Source organism: Trachemys scripta, chromosome 9 (genome assembly GCF_013100865.1).
Source record: "Trachemys scripta elegans isolate TJP31775 chromosome 9, CAS_Tse_1.0, whole genome shotgun sequence".
Classification (NCBI taxonomy): Eukaryota; Metazoa; Chordata; order Testudines; family Emydidae; genus Trachemys; species Trachemys scripta.
The window spans coordinates 82,955,554-82,975,747 of record NC_048306.1 but is presented as its reverse complement, the minus strand read 5'-3'; the positions used below and the strand labels follow the sequence as shown (position 1 = coordinate 82,975,747).

The 20,194-nt window shown below is 41.1% G+C and overlaps 1 protein-coding gene across 3 annotated transcripts in view; it reads left to right on the top strand.

The window, feature by feature from the left end:
* Window positions 1-19,027, top strand: part of KPNA4 (karyopherin subunit alpha 4) — a 56,159-nt gene extending 37,132 nt beyond the window's left edge. For all 3 annotated transcript variants that reach the window (XM_034782573.1, XM_034782572.1, XM_034782574.1), the window contains exons 15-17: window positions 7,462-7,624; window positions 15,952-16,046; window positions 17,112-19,027. In XM_034782573.1, coding sequence (XP_034638464.1) covers window positions 7,462-7,624; window positions 15,952-16,046; window positions 17,112-17,210 — 357 coding nt within the window. In that variant the 3' untranslated portion in view covers window positions 17,211-19,027. The remainder of the gene's footprint in view (window positions 1-7,461; window positions 7,625-15,951; window positions 16,047-17,111) is intronic.
* The last annotated feature ends 1,167 nt before the right edge of the window (window positions 19,028-20,194 follow it).

The window sequence follows — 20,194 nt, the reverse complement described above, 5'->3', positions numbered from 1 at the left end:
GCCTCCGGTTCCGGATAGCCATCTACCCAGCACTAATGGCTAAGAATGACTTCTGAACTATTCAGATTCACGGAATTTACTGACAGACTCCTGCATCAGGACAGAGCTTGTTTCCAGGCCCACCTAGAAGAAGACCAAATAGTTTCCAGGCCCACTCTCCAATCAGCAGTAGATGCAGCTGATACATCTTCCAGGGCAATGACTACTGCCATCGTAATGTATGGAGTTGTGGCTCCATACTTTGGGGTCGAGCACACAATTGAGTCACATCTGTTTAATCAGAAGACAGATGAGTTCTTACGCATTTTAAAGGGCTCCAGGGCCACCCTCGGCACCATGGAAAGATATAGATAGATATAGATAGATATACTTGACACAAAGAGAGAATTCTACTGACAGATTAGCCTAGACAGATGGCTCAGTAGTACTTCCACCAGGGAAGGTAAAGGGTTCAAAAGACTCATTTCCCTGCAGCTCTGCAACAGATTACTCATCCCAGTCCTCCACTTAAATGTTATTTTTGACCGGAGCTTGAAAGCTGCAACCACTAAGTCCAAAACCTGACTTCCATACACCGTTTGGGGGCCATCTAGCACACTTTTTTTCAACACCTGGAGTGCAATAACAGATAAATGGGTGCTGAATATCATTCATTCCAGCTATACTATAGTTTGTCCCTGCCCCCCTCCAAAACCCCCTTTCCCACCATCTCTAATGAGGGGCCACTCTAATGAGAATATTCTCAAACAAGAAGTAGAATTTCTCATACAGCAAGGAGCAATAGAGTGGGTTCCTTTTCAGTACTGAGGGAGTGGTTTTTACTCGACATAGTTCATAGAGCATAGAAAGGCAGCTTTGGAGACCCATTCTTGACCTTCATAATTTCAACCACTTCATTTATGAACTTAGGTTTTGAATGATGATGTTGGCATCTATGATTTCCATTCCTGGAAAAAGATTTACAACTCTTGACATTAAGGACTCTTACTTTCATGTGGACATCCACTCCACTCCACTCCCAGACACGTTCTCGGATTCATGGTGGATTCCAACCACATTCAATACAGAGTATTCCCTTTCAGCATTGCCCCAGTGTCTTTACCAAGGTGTTCTCTGTTATAGCAGCCTATATCAGATGCCACGGTTTCACTGTTTTCCCTTACCTTGATGACTGTCCCCTTGTCGCCATGTCACACCAAGAGGCCTATACATTGACTTGGACAATGCTGTAACTCCTTTCCTTTTTGGGGGGTCAGCGCGAACACCGAAAAATCCATTCTCACACCTACAGAGACTTCATCAGGGTGTCCTTAAATTTAATCATGGCAAAAGCTTACCTGCTGAAGGACTGTGTCACAGGGTCTGCACAGGTTTCTGCCTTCTCGCCCAGTGCCCTGTGCTTAGGCTCATAAAATAAGAGTTCTCATGCCGCCTTCTGGTGTTTCACCCTTGTGCTTTATTTAACAGTGCCACCGTGCAGTCCTCTTTATCCCCCAACAGTTATCTCCTTTCTAACCCATTCCAGGGTCTCTTGGCCCTTGAGGCTCCCTTCCTGTGGTGAGGAGACAGAGCTGTAGCTTCCTGTCCCCCTCCTAGGCTAGCCTCCCAACTGAGTTTTGTTCAGGGCTTTTATAGCCCTCCCAGCCTTCAGCCCAGCTGTCGCTGCTTAGCTCAGTCTATTGCAGTGAGCCAGCCCTCGTTAGGGCCTGCAGCTGGGCTCCCTGCTGGCTGCTTTGAGCCTCTGCCCCTGGCCTTTCTGCCTGAAAGCAGGGCTTAGCCAACATTTTAGCAGGGCATTCAAGGGGTTTCACCCCTGCCCTGCCACAGACAGGTTTCAGGTTATGAAAAAATCCCGGAATACCACTCCAGAGCGGTCTCTTTCCTAGGCCATATGGTCTCATGCTTTTGTCACACCATTTGCAGTCCTTCATGTTTGTTACTTACAAGCATGACTTCAACTTGTATTCTCACCAAACTGACAGTACAGGAGCACCGTAGTGACTGTTGCCACCAATGTGATATTGTCCCCGTTAAGGGGAAGAATCACCATCAGGTGTTCATCAGAGCTCCCTTCCTTGCCTCCACACTGGACAGGATGATCATTACCAATGCATCACTGTTGGGTTGGGAAGCCCATATGAACAGCCATACAGCAAAAGGCACCTGGACATCTGAAAAGTCCAGGAGGCACATCAATGTTCTAGAACTGCAAACAGTTCAAAGGGCTTGTGAAGCTTTTGTCTTGTTAAGGTCACCATGTCCTCATGATGTCGGACATAACCGTCTTTCACATCAATAAATAGGGAGGAGTGAGATCCGTCCTCCTGTGTGCAGAAGCAGTAAGTTTGTAGAACAGGTGCCTTAGTAATCCAATTACCCTGTCAGCAATCTGCCTCCCAGGAAACCAGAATGTGATAGTGGACTCTCTCAGCAGACACTTTGCTATTGGTCACAAGTGGGAGCTACATGACTCTGTGGTGTACAATATTTTTTTTTTCTTTGGACCACCACCAGGCACCTGTTAGCCTCCCAAACAAACAGGAAATGCATCATATACTGTTCCATAGGAACCCTAGGCGATGCTCTATTCCTCCTATGGTCAGACCACCGGAACTATGTCTACCCTCCACTACCATTCCTGCCTCGAGTTTTGTGCAGAATTTGGCAAGATAGGGCATGGGTTATTCTCATTGCCTCCAACTAGCCCAGCCAGCTTTGGTTTCCTAACCTCCTACACATGTCGTCACTGGTACCAATTGTTGTTCCTACTTTTCTTGATCTCTTTACCCAAAGGAATTGCAAGATCAATCATACCAACCCATGTATGCTTCATCTCAGAGCCTGTTTTTTGGATGGGCATCATTCTTAGAGCAATCATGTTCTGAAGCTATAAAGAATCTCTTTTCTAATAGTAGGAAGGATTCCACTAGAGAATGTTACCTAGCGAAGTAGAAGCATTTTTCCATTTGAGTACATCCTTAGAAGCTGTATGTATTCCTCTCGTTCTGGGGTATGCTCTTTCCTTAAACACAGCAGGTTTATCCGTCAGCTCCTTATGGATCCATTTGGCAGCAATCAGTGCATGCCATCCACCTTCACAGGGCTACTGAGTCTTCACGCCCCCAATGACTAGCAGATTCTGGAAAGGCCTAATCAGAATCTTTCTGCCTATTTAAAACAAAAACGAGGGGGGGGGGGGAAGAGAGAATCACCATCACCACCTCAATGGGACTTGAAACTTGTTCTCTCAATACTCACTAAGCCTCATTTTGAACAATTAGCTTCTTGTTTTCTCTCTCCTATCCATGAAAGTCACATTCCTGGTAGCCATCACCTCAGCCAGGAGGGTTGGTGAATTTGGAGCTCTGATGGCAGATTTTCCTTATGCTATATTCCATCGGGACAGTGTTTCATTGTTTCCACCTTAAATTCACTCCCAAAGTAGTCTGAACTTCACCAGACCCAGTTATCACTTACCTGCGTTCTTCCCAGAATCTCACGCTGTGACGTTGTGCAATCTCTATGGTTTTATAAAAACATAATAAGAAGTGAATAAAATGTAACTGGAATATACTTCATGCAAAAGGTCTCTTGTAAAGTATCGTTACAAAGCTTAATCTACTGAGTGTGATCATCCTATTTGTATAAATGTACCACTTGTATCTAAAACTAGAAATATGAAATATAACTCTGAGGGTCTATTGTAATTATGCAAAGTGTGGGCCATTAATAGTGGTTGGGAATCTTGACTCCCATTAACCAGGACCATTGTCTGCAGATGGCTGTGTTTACCTGTTAGTCTTCCTGTATATGTGTGTGCTGGCAAGTGGGTAATGAAGTCTTGCAGTGACATGTGATCATGTCACCTGACCTGGAATCCATCTTTAACCTGGGTGCTTTTCCAGTGAGGGGGGGTGGAAACCCAGAGGGACAAAGGGTTCCTGCCTTATGCAAAAGATATATAAAGGGGTGGAAGAGAACAGAGGGAGAGAGGAGCCATCATGAAGACTCCCCTAGCTATCACCTGAGCTGGAACAAGAGCTGTACCAGGGGAAAGAATTGTGCCTAGGCCTGGAAGGTGTCCAGTCTGAGAAAAAGCTTACTGAAGCATCTCTCTGAGGGTGAGATTATCTGTATTCAGTTTGATTAGACATAGATTTGCGCATTTTATTTTATTTTGCTTGGTGACTTACTTTGTTCTGTCTGTTACCACTTGGAACCACTTAAATCCTATTTTCTGTATTTAATAAAATCACTTTTTATTTAGTAATTTACTCATAGTATGTATTAATACCTGGGGGAGAAAACAACTGTGCATTTCTCTCAGTGTTATAGAGGGCGAACAATTTGGGAGTTTACCCTGTATAAGCTTTATACAGGGTAAAACGGATTTATTTGGGTTTATGCCCCATTGGGAGTTGGGCATCTGAGTGCTAAAGACAAGCACACTTCTGTGAGCTGTTTTCAGGTAGACTTGAAGCTTTGGGGCAAGTTATTCAGACCCTGGGTCTGTGTTGGAGCAGACGGGAGTGTCTGGCTCAGCAAGACAGGGTGCTGGAGTCCTGAGCTGGCAGGGAAAATGGGAGCAGGGGTAGTCTTGGTATATCAGGTGGCAGCTCCCAAGGGGGTTTCTGTGATCCAACCCGTGTCACACGCATTCTCAGAAGAAAGGAGACTCCATTCCCCGCCATTTGGCTAGTCTTCGCCTTTTACCAAAACCAGTCAGAAAGTCTCCTGGACTCTGTCACCATGAAGGAAACAGTCAGGGGTCAGGTGGTATCCTATCAAAGGATCTCAAAATGGATCTCAGGCTGTAATTTGTTCTATCAGCTGTCTAATCGTCGTCCTCCTCTTGGGGTAAGAGCTCATTCTACAAGAGCACAAGCAGTGTCTATGGCATTGCTTCAAGAGGTGCCTCTACTTGACATCTGTAAGGCAGCTATATGGAGTTCCATCCACATGTTTGCGAGACACTGCTTTGATACAAGCAGTCTTTCATTCAGCTCTGCTGTTTACATCCTTGCATCCTCCTACTATTTAAGTATTGCTTGTCAATCATCCACTGTGGAATACACATAGGACCGGCACTGGAAGGAGAGAAAGTTTGTTTACCTTATAGTAACTGGAGGTTCTCTGAGATGTATGGTCCCTATCGTATTCCACTACCTACCCTTCTTCCCCTCTGCTTCAGATCTTCTCTGATTGATGGTAGAGAAGGAACTGGAGAGGCAGCCAGTCCATCCTGCCCTTTTATCTCCTCGGTCAGAAGCACGAGGTGAGCCCGTGCACATATGCGGACCAACAAACAATGCTTTCAAACTGCTCCGACTCAGGGCACATTGAGCATATTTGCACCCACAGTGAAATACAGATAGTGACCACACATCTCAAAGAACCTCCAGTTCTATAGTACCTTATAGTAGGGCTATCAATTAATCTCAGTTAACTCATGTGATTAACAGTGCAATTAAAGATGCGGTTAATTTTATTTAGTTAAACAATATTTATATTTAATAGACGGAAGAGACAAGAAGGAAAGACTACATTAAATAAGAAAGTTTATTCAAAGTATGTACTGAACAGTATAAGAAAGTTGCCTACCTTATATTACTGTATGTATTACACTATAAGGTAGGGCTGTCAAGCGATTAGAAAAATGAATCGTGATTAATCACACAATTAAACAATAAAACTATTTATTTAAAATTTTTTGGATGTTTTCTACATTTTCAAATATACTGTTTTCAATTATACCAGAATAGAAAGTGTACAGTGCTCACTTTATATTATGATTTTTATTACAAATATTTGCACTCCAAAAAATGATAAAAGAAATAACATTTTTCAATTCACCTCATACAAGTACCGTCGTACATTCTCTTTATCAGGAAAGTGCAACTTACAAATGTGTGTATGTATATATATTTTTTTTGTTACATACCTGCACTCAAAAACAAAACAATGTAAAGCTTTAGAGCCTATAAGTCCTCTCAGTCCTACTTCTTGTTCAGTCATTCACGAAGACAAACAAGTTTGTTTACATTTATGGAAGATCATGCTGCCCGCTTCTTATTTACAGTGTCACCTGAAAGTGAGAACAGGCATTCACATGGAAATTTTGTAGCCAGCATTGTAATTTACATGCCAGATATGCTAAACATTTGTATGCCCCATAATGCTTCGGCCACCATTCCAGAGGACATGCTTCCATGCTGATGACACTCGTTAAAAAAGTAATGCATTAATTAAATTTGTGACTGAACTCCTTAGAGGAGAATTGTATGTCTCCTGCTCTGTTTTACCCGCATTCTGCCATATATTTCATGTTATAGCAATCTCAGATGATGACCCAGCACACAGTTCGTTTTAAGAACACTTTCACAGCAGATTTGACAAAACGCAAAGAAGGTACCAGTGTGAGATTTCTAAAGATAGCTACGGCACTTGACCCAAGGTTTAAGAATCTGAAGTACCTTCCAAAATCTGAGTGGGACAAGGTAAGGAGTATGCTTTCAGAAGTCTTAAAAGAGCAACACTCCGATGCGGAAACTATGGAACCACCAAAAAAGAAAATCAACCATCTGCTGGTGGCATCTGACTCAGATGATGAACATGAACATGCATCAGTCCATATTGCTTTGGATTGTTATCGAGCAAAACCGGTCATCAGCATGGACACATGTCGTCTGGAATGGTGGTTGAAGCATGAAGGGACATATGAATCTTTAGCATATTTGGCAAGTAAATATCTTGTGATGCCGGCTACAGCAGTGCCATGCAAGTGCCTGTTCTGACTTTCAGGTGACATTGTAAACAAAGCGGGCAGCATTATCTCCCACAAATGTGAACACACTTGTTTGTCTGAGCTATTGGCTGAACAAGAAGTTGGACTGAGTGGACTTGTAGGCTCTACAGTGTTACACTGTTTTATTTTTGCATGCAGTTATTTTTGTACATAATTCTACATTTGTAAGTTCAACTTTCATGATAGAGGTTGCACTACAGTACTTGTAATGGGGGAATTGAAACATACTATTATCATTTTTACAGTGCAAATATTTGTAATAAAAATAAATACAAAATGAGCACTGTAAAGTTGGTATTCTGTGTTGTAATTGAAATCCATATATTTGAAAATGTAGAAAACATCCAAAAATATTTAAATAAATAGTATTTATTGTTTAACAGTGAGATTAATCGCAATTAATTTTTTTAATCGCTTGACAGCTTTATAGTATAGTACCTATAGTACTATAAGGTAAGTAACTTCCTTATACTGTTCAATACATACTTTGAATAAATTTTTTTCTTATTTCATGTAGTCTTTCCTTCTGGTCTCTTGTCTATTAAAAACCATTTTTTGTGGTGCCATAGCTTTTCTTCCTTTTCTTGCATCTTTTTACCTCTCACACACTATTTACTGATACATTTTAACTTTATGTATGTTGTTTTCTTTCCTAGGTGGCATATCTAATTCAACAAAATGTAATTCCTCCCTTTTGCAACTTGTTAACAGTAAAAGATGCTCAAGTTGTACAAGTAGTGCTGGATGGACTAAGTAATATATTAAAAATGGCTGAAGATGAAGCGGAGACCATAGCCAATCTTATAGAAGAGTGTGGAGGTAAGATTTTTGAATAATTAGTTGGTGTTACCATTATTATTATAACTAATGGTTTGAACATTAACCACAAATATATTCATGGATTTTGTGCCATTTATTACATCTTTGTCTTTTTGTTTAACTGTTTGTATCAAACCTCAATATCAGGTTCACTTAGTGATTTGAGATATTTTAACGTAAACTTTTCTATTTGAAGAAACCTTAAATTGAATATATGTAGTGTATATGACCTAACTAGAAAAATACACTTCACAAATTAGGACATGGAGGGTATCTTTACCTCACAGGCTGCAAACTTAATCAGACTGGATCAAATTATGCCCAGATAAATTTTAAAACAAAATATTAAGTGGTAATTTTGTTAACGGCTTTCAGGCATGTTTTTATTTTTTTTATTTTTTTAAATTGTTAAACACTTAAACAGCTACCAGCCAGTTGGAGCTCTCTTTGAGGAAGAGAAACCATTTTAATATTAAATGTTTAATTTAATCACCACTACAAGTTCTGTGGAAAACTCCTACGTTGCAGGTAACTTCATTGAGATAAGAGAGTGGTGCTCCTTGAAATAAGAAATGCAAAGTTCATGGATGTATAATATGAATAGATGAAGTTCAGGAGGGAACATACTAAAGTGAGAGGTATTTGAATAAGTATATATTATGTTTAAATAAAATAAAATCTCAGAATTTCTTGATATATTTATATATTTAGCTATGCCTCTATCTGCTGGATGGATAGATACATATTGGATATATTCTACATAGCTGTAGTACAGTCTAATTGTCTAGGTCATCACCAGAGCATCTGAGCACCTCAAACTTTAATCAGTTTTTATTTTCCCCAAATCCCTGGGAAGCTTTTACAGTTGGAGAACTGAAGCAGAGTGACTTGCCCAAAGTCACACAGGAAGTCTGTGACAGAGCTGGTAATTAAACCAGTTTCAATCGAGGTTTTTAAACTGATTCTTTCCTAAAGCAGCATAAAACTCTCTGCTACTTCTATCTTCATTTACTATTTGTTTGATAAGTATGATTAGTAGGACACAGCTCAGGCTTTTTCTATATATCTGACATTATTCTGCAGTTAAGGGCTTGTCTACATGTGTTAAAGTGGATTAAACTAAACAGGAACAAACGTATTCCAGAGTAAATATACACGCATGCAGCTAATCAGGAACAAGTCCATAGGTAGTCAAGCCTCTCTCTCTCTCTCTCTCTCTCTCATATTTATATATATATATCCTATGGGGAAATGGTAGCAACAAGGAGAAACTGCCGTTTGCCACTCAGTAGATAAAATGGCAGAAAATGGTGCTAATGCGGAGTTAACCTGCCCAGTGAGAGCTCATGTCCTTGCAGAACATTTAGTTCAGAAAACCAGTAAATATAGAGTTATGATACATGCTCATGTAACTTCGACTCTGGTCCCCTGGAGCTGAGAATAGCTACTGAGATTTATCTGCATACTCTGCAGCTGCATTCGGTTTGTGAGTTGTAGCTGTGTTGATTGGTTTAACAGTGGAGGCAATAGGTGAGACAGGTTGGAAGGGGTGTGTTTTGAGCTGAGGAGATGGGGATTAGTTTTAGAAGCCTCACAGAGCTGTGATTGTCATGTGAGATCAAAGTTTGCACTCACCTTGTGTATGAGTAACGGAAAGGGGAGAATGTGAACCCTGAGGAGCTAGATGCATCAGGGGCTAAAAATTACAGTGTAGATGTTCGGTTTCAGAGTAGCAACCGTGTTAGTCTGTATCCGCAGAAAGAATAGGAGTACTTGTTGCACCTTAGAGACTAACAAATTGATTTGAGCATAAGCTTTTGTGGGCTACAGCCCACTTCATCGGACGCATAGAATGGAACATACAGTAAGGGGACACACACACACCACACACACACACACACACACACACCATGTTCTCTGTGTGTGTGTGCGCGCATATAGATAGATAGATATAGATCCATCCTTACTATATGTTCCATTCTATGCATCCGATGAAGTGGGCTGTAGCCCACGAAAGCTTATGTTCAAATAAATTTGTTAGTCTCTAAGGTGCTACAAGTACTCCTGTTCTTCTAGTGTAGATGTTCGGGCTCAGGGACCCTCACCCCTTGTGGAGTCCAAGGGCTTGGGCTCCAGGCTAAGCCCAAACATCTACACAGAAATTTTACAGCCCTGCAAGCCTAAGTCAGCGACTCAGGCCAGCCACGGGTGTTTAATTACTTTGTAGAGGTACCATTTAGTAGCAAGGTGCTAGGGGATGGGGAGAATCTTGACATGGGAATTATCAGCAGTCATGGGTTATGAGAGCAGTCTCTGGGTTTACTGATGGATAAATTTCACATCTAAATTTATACTTGTCCTTAACAGCCACTTTACACTTACTCACAGGATATAAGTGTGGTACTCTGTCAGGAGTATAGGCTAAGTATTTTACTATAGGGCAGGGTAGCTCCTTTCCTATAGAGTGAAAAGGCAGGGTGCAAATATGTTATGAGTGTTTTGGGGCATCACTTTAAGAGGGATAGTTAAGGTACGCTCCCACATAACCTTAACACTGTTTTTTCTGGCTTTGTGAAGTTTGGGCTCTTTGAGTAATTGCACGTCATATCCAGTGAAAGTGTGTATGCGCCCTGTGCACAGATGTCTGTTGTTGTTTTTTTCCCTTCTGTAGTATCTGTTGGGGTGGCTTGAGTGCCCTCTGCTGCATTCCATTGTGTGCTGGTATAAGAAAGCAGAGCTTTCCTCATCCCCATCCAGTTCCATCTTGCCACCACTGACGGTTGGTGCAAATGCAGACTTGATTAATTCAAGTACTTCTCTCATTCTTCTTTGTATATAGTTAAGTATAGTAAGTTTTTTGTTTGGTTGGGTTTTTTAGTCAATTTTTGATGGTTTTACAGCTAGGTTTCCATTTTTGGTCTCTTTTGACCCTTTGTACACTTTCAGTACTGGTACTGGAATGATACCTTGCTCACCAAGGTTTAAGTCTTGCAAGACTTGTGCAAATCCTGTTCCAGTCAGTGACCTGCATCTGTCCTGCCTGAAATGCTTAGGAGAATCCCACATCAGTGACACGTCTCATCTGTAAAAGTTTCAAACACCATTCAAAAAGAGATAGGGAGGCAAGGCTTAAGTTCTTGCTTATGGAAGCAGCACTTCAACCTCCACCAGAGAGGGTCACAGGAGTAAAGTGCCCCAAGTACTCAGTCTTCAGTACAGAGTACCCCAACAGACGTCTGTAGTTCCTCAGTCCCATTCCCCTATACCAAAAAAAAGACTCGGACCTTTTTCAGGTTCCACCTCTTGCTCTTCTGCGTTGGTACTAAAGCAAGACCGAAGCAGACACTCCACAAAGCATTTAGGAGAGAGGCCACCCCTGGAAAGCTCATCACCTCCCAAGGGGTCTCACTGCCTCTGGAGTCCGTGCCATGTCTATCAATGCCATTCCTTGAAGGACACTTGCAGACTCAGCAGCCGGTGCCAATCCCAATCACCCTGGCGGCGCATGCCGCTGCAAAAGACTTGCTTAGCCTCTTAGTACTGATATCGCTGACAGCAGAAGGCTTGCAGCTGGTGCCAATGCCTGCAAGTTATACCTCACCTCACCTAGATCCTGTGGTACCATTACTCAAACCTCTTCAACACTACACACCTGCCTCAGTCTCCTGGGTCATATGACAGCATGCACCTATGTAGTTCAGCATGCCAGGCTACGCCTCAGAAAGATGCAAGCATGGCTAGAATCGATGTTTACTCCAAGTTGTCCCCATTTGGACAAAATGGATCAGGTGCCAAAGTTAGTTTTGATATCTCTAGATTGGTGGATGGACCCTCTGAAAACTTGTGCGGGGGTTCCTTTTCTCTGCCCACTACCGAGACACATCTTCTCTGGGTTGGGGAGCTCCTATAGAATCCCCACAGATGCAGGGCCTTTGGTCACTTCAAGATGTAGAATCTCACATAAGTGTCAGGGAGTTAAGAGTGGTACGTCAGCCTGTTTGGCCTTCTTCCCCCACATAGTGGGAAAGAATCTATTGATTCTGAGACAATTCAGCGACCCTGTTTTTTACATAAACAAACCAGGACTGGCATGGTCAAACCAACTCTGCAAGGAGGCAATGTGCCGCTGGGATTTCTGTACAACACACTCAGTTCATCTCAAAGCAGCTTACCTTTCGGGGAAACAGAACATGGTAGCAGATCAGCTGAGCAAATCCCTCTCCCATCAACATAACCCTTACATCCAGAGATAACCAAGTTCGTCTTCTGTCTGTGGGGAACTCCCCAAGTGGATCTGTTTGCAACAAGAACCAACAGAAAATGCCCTCAGCTCTGTTCCTGGAGAGGGCTCAGCCAAGGCTCACTGACAGATGACTTTCTCCTATCCTGGAAGAATTTCCTTCCATACACCTTCCCTTCGGTTCCTTTACTGCCCAGAATAATATTCAAAATAAAACAAGACCATGCTCACCTCATTCTTATAGCACCGGCATTGCCTCGTCAACACTGATACTTGACTTCTCCTCTAACCCTCCCGTTAGATCTAGACTTAATCCCAGGGGACCACAGACGTCTGCTTCATCTGAACCTCCAAGCTCTCCATCTAGCAGTGTGGCTGCTTCATGGCTGAAGCCTTTTGAAAAATCCTGCTCGAAGGATGTCCAAAAGGTGCTCCTGAATATCCGAAATCTCTTGACTAGAAACACTTACCTGGCTAAGTGGAAGCGCTTCTCCATTTGGTATTGTAGGAAAGGTGTATTTCCAAAGCAAGAACCCTGGACCTCATACTCATTTTCTGGATCTGAAAGAGTTTGGCTGTTAACTCTATAAGGGTGCATGTGGCAGCTATTTCGGCCTTCCACAACTAGATGGATAACAGATCCTGTATGTTCAGACATGTTCCTTTCATCATCTTCAACGCAGCTTCCTCTTGAGAAGAAACACTTCTCATGATGTTTCATTTGGGTAACGAGGCCTTGCATTTCTTTGTTGTACGGTTTGCATTTTGCATGCATGCCTGCCTGTCTTACCCACAGGTAGAGGAACTTCATTAAAATATTCCCACACTGGGTCTCTTTTATGGCCTGCTGCCATTATAGGTTTTCCCTTCTAGTGAGAGAACGGTATGGTAGATCTCAAATCAATGAAGGCTACACTCAAAGATCTCAAGACTTCTGGAATATGCTGCTCAGACAGTTTCACTTTTGTTTCTACTGCCTGTCCCTCCCTTCTCAGATTTATCTCCAGACTTCTTCTCCTTGTCCAGATGTATTCCACCCCCAACAATCGTCTATTAATTGAACTTTTTGAAGCTTTGCACTTTTAGAGAGAGGTAAGGGATTGACTCTGTGTACACAAATTTGCAGAGGGACAATAGGGTTGAGGTCTGTTATTTCTCACCTCTATATATTTATTTAAAAACAGTTTCGCTGTTAACAAGCGTGTTATCTCTGGAGACACAAATCCACAGTTTGAGAACTGCAAAACTGAGTAAGCATCTCTGATGATATCTTCTAGACTGAGCACTGAGTCCCATTGGGTAGATAGAAAGATTAACCTAAATAATCTATACAGAAGTCCCTGGAACCCTATAAGATTGGGTCCCTAATCCATGAACTGTTGGAACTCATTTACAAAACTTTTCTTAAACATTACATGAATATATTGTCTCCTACTATAGAATTAGAATTTATAATCCCTATTCCATGATGAGATAACTTTGAGCTATAATGTGTCTTAATTAAAACTATCTTAGATAGGTTTTTTCCCTCAAAAAGCATTTTTTATCAAAAAAAATGTTTTCTTTTTTTTTTTTTTTTTTAAATCATTGATTTTTATCCACCCTGCCTGAAGGAGATTAATATAGCCTGAAAAATGAGATGTGTGAACTGCTCCATTCATGTCAGTGGGTGTTCTCATCCCCCCTTCACAGTCCGGGAGAGTTTCTGCTATTGGTCAAGCATGCTCATTCTCATCTGCTCACACCAGTGTCAGTAGTGTGTTCTTGGTACATACTTCAAACATACCTGTTCTATACTCCCCATACAGAGGGGCAGAGCTTTCCCAGATACTGGCTCAGATGGGGTGGTGCTAGGGAGTGGGGCAGGGCCCCCCAACATCCCAGCTCAGATGGTGGTGGAAAGGAGAGGGGCTCCGATCCCACCCCTGAAAGACAATCTCCCTCCAGAAGCTGGGGCACATGAGGGGGTCAGACCCCCATAGATGGGCAGGAATCCCCCAGATCTTGGTGCACATAAAGGGAGGCAGAGAGCGGAGCTCAGGCACCCCCAGAGAGGCATAGGCGTCCATCTCAGCTCACCAGGTGGGTCTGGGAGAATGTCTCAGACCCCCTAGACAGGCAAGAGGCTCCAGATCCTGGCACACATGGTGGGATAAGGATATGGGGGATCTGAACCCCTCTCCCTATGCACATGTACACTGAAGGGGTGAATGTGGGGCCCTGTCCCTATTCTCCCCCAGCTCCCTGCCACTTATCCTCATGTGTCCCTCACCTGATCCCCCAACCCCTCTAATGTCCCCTATCTCCATTTATCCCTGCCCCTTTGATGCAGTCTCAAAACCCTCACTCCTCTTCCACTTCCCATTGCACCATCCCCTAAAATGCCCTTCTCCTGCAGGCAACTGTTCACGTGTCTAAATTTTTAATAAAAAATACTTTGATTACATTCCTTCAAAATAAACAAAAATATGCCAGTCAACCTTTTCCCAATTTCTGCCCAAGGTGGGACTTGAATTGAGGTTGGCTGAGTTGGTCAGATTTGAAGAACTACAACTACTACTACTTATCCCCTTAAGCCATCTAGCTGGTCTAAAATTTTGAGGTCTAACAGTCCTGTTAACTTACCTGGCTGCACATGCTCACTATAATTAAGGTTACATTTTAGTCACGGGTATTTTTAGTAAAAGTCTCTGGCAGTAAACAAAAATTCAGGGCCTGTGACCTGTCCATGACTTTTTTTTACTATATTCCCCTGACTAAAACTTGAGGAGGAGGGGTGGCCCGGGGGGGCACTGTGGGTGCTGGGGCAGGGGGAGGGTTGGCAGGGCTTGGGCAGGTTCCTGATCTCCACATGCTGCCTCCACTCTGCCCCAAGCCCTGGTTCTGCAGCTCCCATTGGCTGGGAACCGCTGCCAATCGAGCTGCGGGGGTGGTGCCTGCCAGCAGAGGCAGCACATGGAGCTAGGAGCTGAGGGAAGGGAGTTCCTGTAGCCCTTACGGGGAGCCTGTCCTAGGTAAGCACTGCCCTGCACCCGAACCCTGAGCCCCCCCACACCCAAACTCTTGCTGCGGGCGGGCGACATTGCTCCAGCAGCTCCCTGAGCTGCTCAGGTGGCCTCTGGGCCAGGCACACCAGCCGCTGCAGAGGTCACAGAAAGTCACGGAATCTGTGACAAACAAGGAGGCTTAACTATAGTCAATTAGGCACATGAATAGGTACTGAAGAAGAGCTCTGTGGAGCTCAGAAGGTTTTCTTTCACCAACAGAAGTTGGTCCAGTAAAAGGTATTACCTCACCCACCATGTCTCTCTCTCCTTCTTAACCTTGGAATTTGGTTTTGTTATGGATTTACTGACTTTAATCATGAATATTTCAAAGCACTAAAGAGTAAGGTTCAACTATGTACTAAAAGCATTAAAAGAAGCCTAAATTTTATACCAGAACACACATAACCCTTTTGACTGTTTCCTTTGACTTCTGTGTAGTTATACCTTAAAGCCAGTTGTCCCTTCAGGATTCCCAATAAAGCAGGGTGCACACTACAGAGCTGATTTCTTTCATGAAATGGAGTTGGAAAATATTGTGTCCAGTTCATCCCAGTGACTCTCATTTTAAAAGATTTCCTTATTCGCACTGGTGTTTGAGGTGCATTGTAGCTAAGATGAACAAAATGAAGTTTGAGTACGATCTGTTGAACCTAAATCATTTTGCAGACTTTTCCCATGGTATTTTTAAATAATTAAAAAAACGTATTTGATAATTCACAGTATAGCACATAAGCACCATTAATTTAGAACTTGTATTATCATGATGTGTCTGGAGCAGGTTGTGTTTGGTTGTCAAATATAATACAGCAGAACCCTGTTTATCCATTCTAATTGGGACCAGGGCCAGATCTGATCATCAAAAATCCAGAGAATGGGAAAGTGTGGTGAGCAGCAGCATCTAGTGGCCACAAGAGAGATTGCCCACTTCTGGCCCTGGAGTCCTCTCCAGTTAATGTGGAGCCTAATAAAGGGTCAGATAAATGAGTTTCTATTCTATTTTAATGCTTGATTTAATTCCATCTCTTAAATATTTCTTAAAGGGCTGGAGAAAATTGAACAGCTACAAAATCATGAAAATGAAGACATCTACAAACTGGCTTATGAGATCATTGATCAATTCTTCTCTTCAGATGATGTAAGTATATAGTAGCAGTGAAATCTATTCTGCTTTCAATCATATTTAATCTTTGCTTACAAACATGGTTAAGGAGATAATAAAACAGTTCTTAAATCTGTGTGAGCATTAGAGCATTATTTGTGGTTGTCTCTGAGTAACATAGTGTCAAGTTATGCAATTTTATTATTCTGCTACTGAAGAGCATACTCCCAAACCTGAATATTCTCTCAGGTGATACAAATAAATGATTCATGCTCTAAAACAAAACATCTTACTGAAATTATAACCTTTTCTCTCTTTATCAATAAAATAGAGTAAAAAGAAAGACATTAATGTTGACAGCAAGAAAAACAAAATTGGTAGCACCAAATTAGCAGGCTTGATAACTTCAAAAATCTCTATTTAACTTTATTCAGCAGCCATTTAAAAAGTGAAATCACAGGCTAGAATTAGAGTAGAGTATATGAAATGTCTAATACTCGCCTAATAAAACAAAAACCAGTACATGAACAATGTTTAATCCAGATTCATTTGGATGTCCAGATTAAATACTAACGTACACGCTAAAACAACATTACAACGTCAAAAATACCGAAGACATTGCTGGGTAGTTCACTCAGCCTGAGAATAGTCTGGTGGTGTTCTCATTTTAGAAGTATTCAAATATGTGCCACCGTCTGTGCTGTAATGTCCACATTACTATTTTTAGTGTGCTAACTGAATTAGAACTAGCACGTCTATCTACCCGGGCTGCCCCCTCAATTTCGATTCTTCTTCTCTTGTCCGAATAGTGTTGTTACACCCTCTCTGTCATTAAGTTTGTAATTCATATTTGAATTCATAAAGTGCTTCAGGGCGATTCAGGGTGAAAGGTATGTAAATATAGTATTGCTGATTGTGGACCATATGGTGTCAGACTACTACAAATAGGCGAAATCAGCATCTATAGTTTAGCTTTATCTATTGTTTAAAAAATTCATCTAGTCTGACAAGCATTAGAATCATTCTGTGATGTAAATCTTGTTTCAACCAGTATTTGTCTTATCTGTACCCATTCAAAGTACTTTTTTTGTTTTTTTATAGATTGATGAAGATCCTAGCCTTGTTCCAGAGGCAATACAAGGTGGAACATTTGGTTTCAATTCATCTGCCAATGTACCAGCAGAAGGGTTCCAGTTTTAGAGCGATATTTTGGCAGTTAGGTACAATGCAGCACTGAATAAAAAATGGTTTGACCCATCAATCTTGGCTCATGGGATCCGCTGCTGCATTAAATCGGGAAAGAAAATGTGAAGATTTCATTTGGAATCACAGAAAAGCCCAAATGAAGTCAAGATGGCGAGTGGGTGCGAGTGAGAATGAGTGGCAAAATGTAATGAAAAACTTCACTGAATGCTTATTTAGATTGTTCAAAGAAAAAGGGCTACAGGTCCAAGATCTTCAGTGCCTGAGAAGGAACAATGACTTACTAGAGCAATTGGGGGGGGAAAATGCAGTACTATTATCATCAAGCTTTGTAAGCATAAAAGAGAATAGGATGCCCATATAAGTCCAAGGAGAATGAGCCCAGGCCTTGCTATGAAGCACCGTGTGAATGGACAACACTGAATGAATGTCTGGACTCAGCTGTGGAGCCAGACTCATGTTTCAAACCTGGGGCTCTTCACTCGTGAAGCAGACTCCTAGTCCTGGAGTGGCGTGTGTACGAGAGTATGGTTGTGATGCTGTATGTGAACGCATGCAAGCTTGATTCGCCTTCAGGGGGCTGATAATAAACCTAGCAAATTATCAAAATGAGTTCATAAGTGTTAACTTACACTGGACACACAAATAAAGACCGGTTTAGCAGCAGACTCTGGTTTACTCCTGCAGCCTGTTTTGTTTTCTTTTTTCCCTGTTTCTTTTAGTTATTTTTAATTTCTTTCCTGTATGGCTTATTATTAGTTGCTTGTAAAGTCAGAATTTTCAGGAAGGCTTCCCTGTGCATTTGCACCAGATGAATGTTTGATGTTATGAAAAGCTTTCCATATCATCAAAACAAATTTGTGTAGATTTTTGCATGAAAAAACATACATTTCCCTCCAAATAGACTGTGTTGCAGTACATAAGTTGCCATAATAGTAGAAAACAGTAAAATGTAATAAATTCATCATCCTTTTCATTTTCAAAGATAACATAATGATCTCTTTGCATGTGGTAACCTACAGCATAGCTCATTTTTAGATTTTGTTGAGTCCTGTAACCAAATGTTTCCTTTGTGGTAGAATACCGTGCTGTTCAATGTTATTTGTTTTCAAACTTTGTTTTCTATGAAAATGATATGGAAACTTCTAAAAATGAAATTTGGTGCATATGTACTGCTGAATAAAGACTGAAGAAGAGGTGTGAATAGATGTACAAATCCAAGTCCTGGTTTAAACACCTTTAATAATATGCCTAATCTGTCCAATTGTTTTAGACTCTTTTTATCTTAGATGTAGGCAGCCATGAACAATCTATTTTGAGCCACTTTAGAGAGAAAACTTTGTATTTTTAAAACTTGCATAAGAAACATGCAAGTGTTTTTATAATTGGAATAATGCCTCAGCTTTGAGGTTCTGCACACTAAATTAAAGGTGACATTACAAATTTATACAAAAAGGAGAACTCTTTATAAGGTGGCTCATTGTAGGAAATGCTGTGCCTTCCCCTTTGAGCACAAGTGTTGCATGAACAACAGTTTGCTATAATAAAACATACCAGATTAGTCACCATTAGCATCTATATCTACCTTGTGTTTTAAAATCAACTGGCAATTCTGAAACACTGTAGAATGGATAAAGATTATTTTGTGATCATAACTCTTTGTTGGACTAGAGTATTTTTACAGCATTCCTTGTCATCAGAAACATGGTTAAAGTTTAAAACTAGAAGCAGCAGAAAACTAGCTTGTGAAATTTATCTAAGTAGAGTGCAGGCTAGGCTGTCTTGGGGAAATAAACGTTAAACCTTTAAAACAGTGTTGTATTATTTGGTGTGTCTTTTTGTATAAACTCAGATTGTAGTGAAGAAGTTTAAAAAGCATTTGTATACACAAGCAGAAAAAAATGGTTTAACAAAATGTTCATATTAACTGTTACTGCCGTACCCTTTTAACCCTTTAATGTGTTTCAGACATACCTCTCAACCTGCCAAAGGCCCAAATATGGGATGCAATATAAGAGACAGACCCAAAGAGAAGAATATGAACTGTTATTCATGTAGGGAACTAAAGAATGTAAATAGCTTTCTACAACTTCACCTCCCTGTTTATATCTAATAAAATAATGTGCAGTAATAAGTGAGAAGACACAATTTGTATAGAACATAAATAGGTTTGGGACTAAAATGAGTGGTACTTGAAATGAGGGACATTTCAGAGGAAGTTACGGCTTCAGCACCGACATAAGAAAGTTGGGTACTTTCATGCATTATGTAAATCATACAGTATATTAAGTATGTAATTCCATCAGATGTTTTGCTAACATTGAGCAGAATTGCATCTTAAGTAATTATGATGCACCTATATTATCTCCTTTTACTTTCAATTGCATACCTAAATCTTCCCCAAAAAACACAATTTGACTTGAGTTTTCATACAGTCCTTTTCACAAGTAGCTCTAAAATCCTTTACAAAGTAAGGGAAGGCAAGCATCCTTATAGTTTTACAGATGGGGAAACTGAGGTATAGAATGACCTGCCTAATCTCACACCATGTTGGTAGCAGAACTGCGAGTAGAATCCAAGTTTCCTGACTTGAAGACTAGTCCCCTATTCATTCGACAGTGTACCTCCTTGGTTTAGTGTTGCAGGTTCAGCATGGTTGCCATATCTTTACCTGTAGAGGCATCTTCATTTACTGCCTTTATTCTATATCATTACACTCGGATTTTTCAAAAGCACCTAAATAAATTCAGATCTTAATAGTGGGACTTGGATTAAATCTCTTCACATTTTTAATGTTTTTTATTAAAAAAAACTTTTGTATTCCTAATTGTTGAGCTTATACAGTATAGCGATTTTGGTAAAGAAAGCAAAAACTAAACTTAATTATACAGAAGGACTGCTGAATTACAGAGGACATCATTTTCAAAAGTGAGTTGTTTATTTTTGTGCCTGACTTTCAGAAGAAATTACTGACTTTTCAT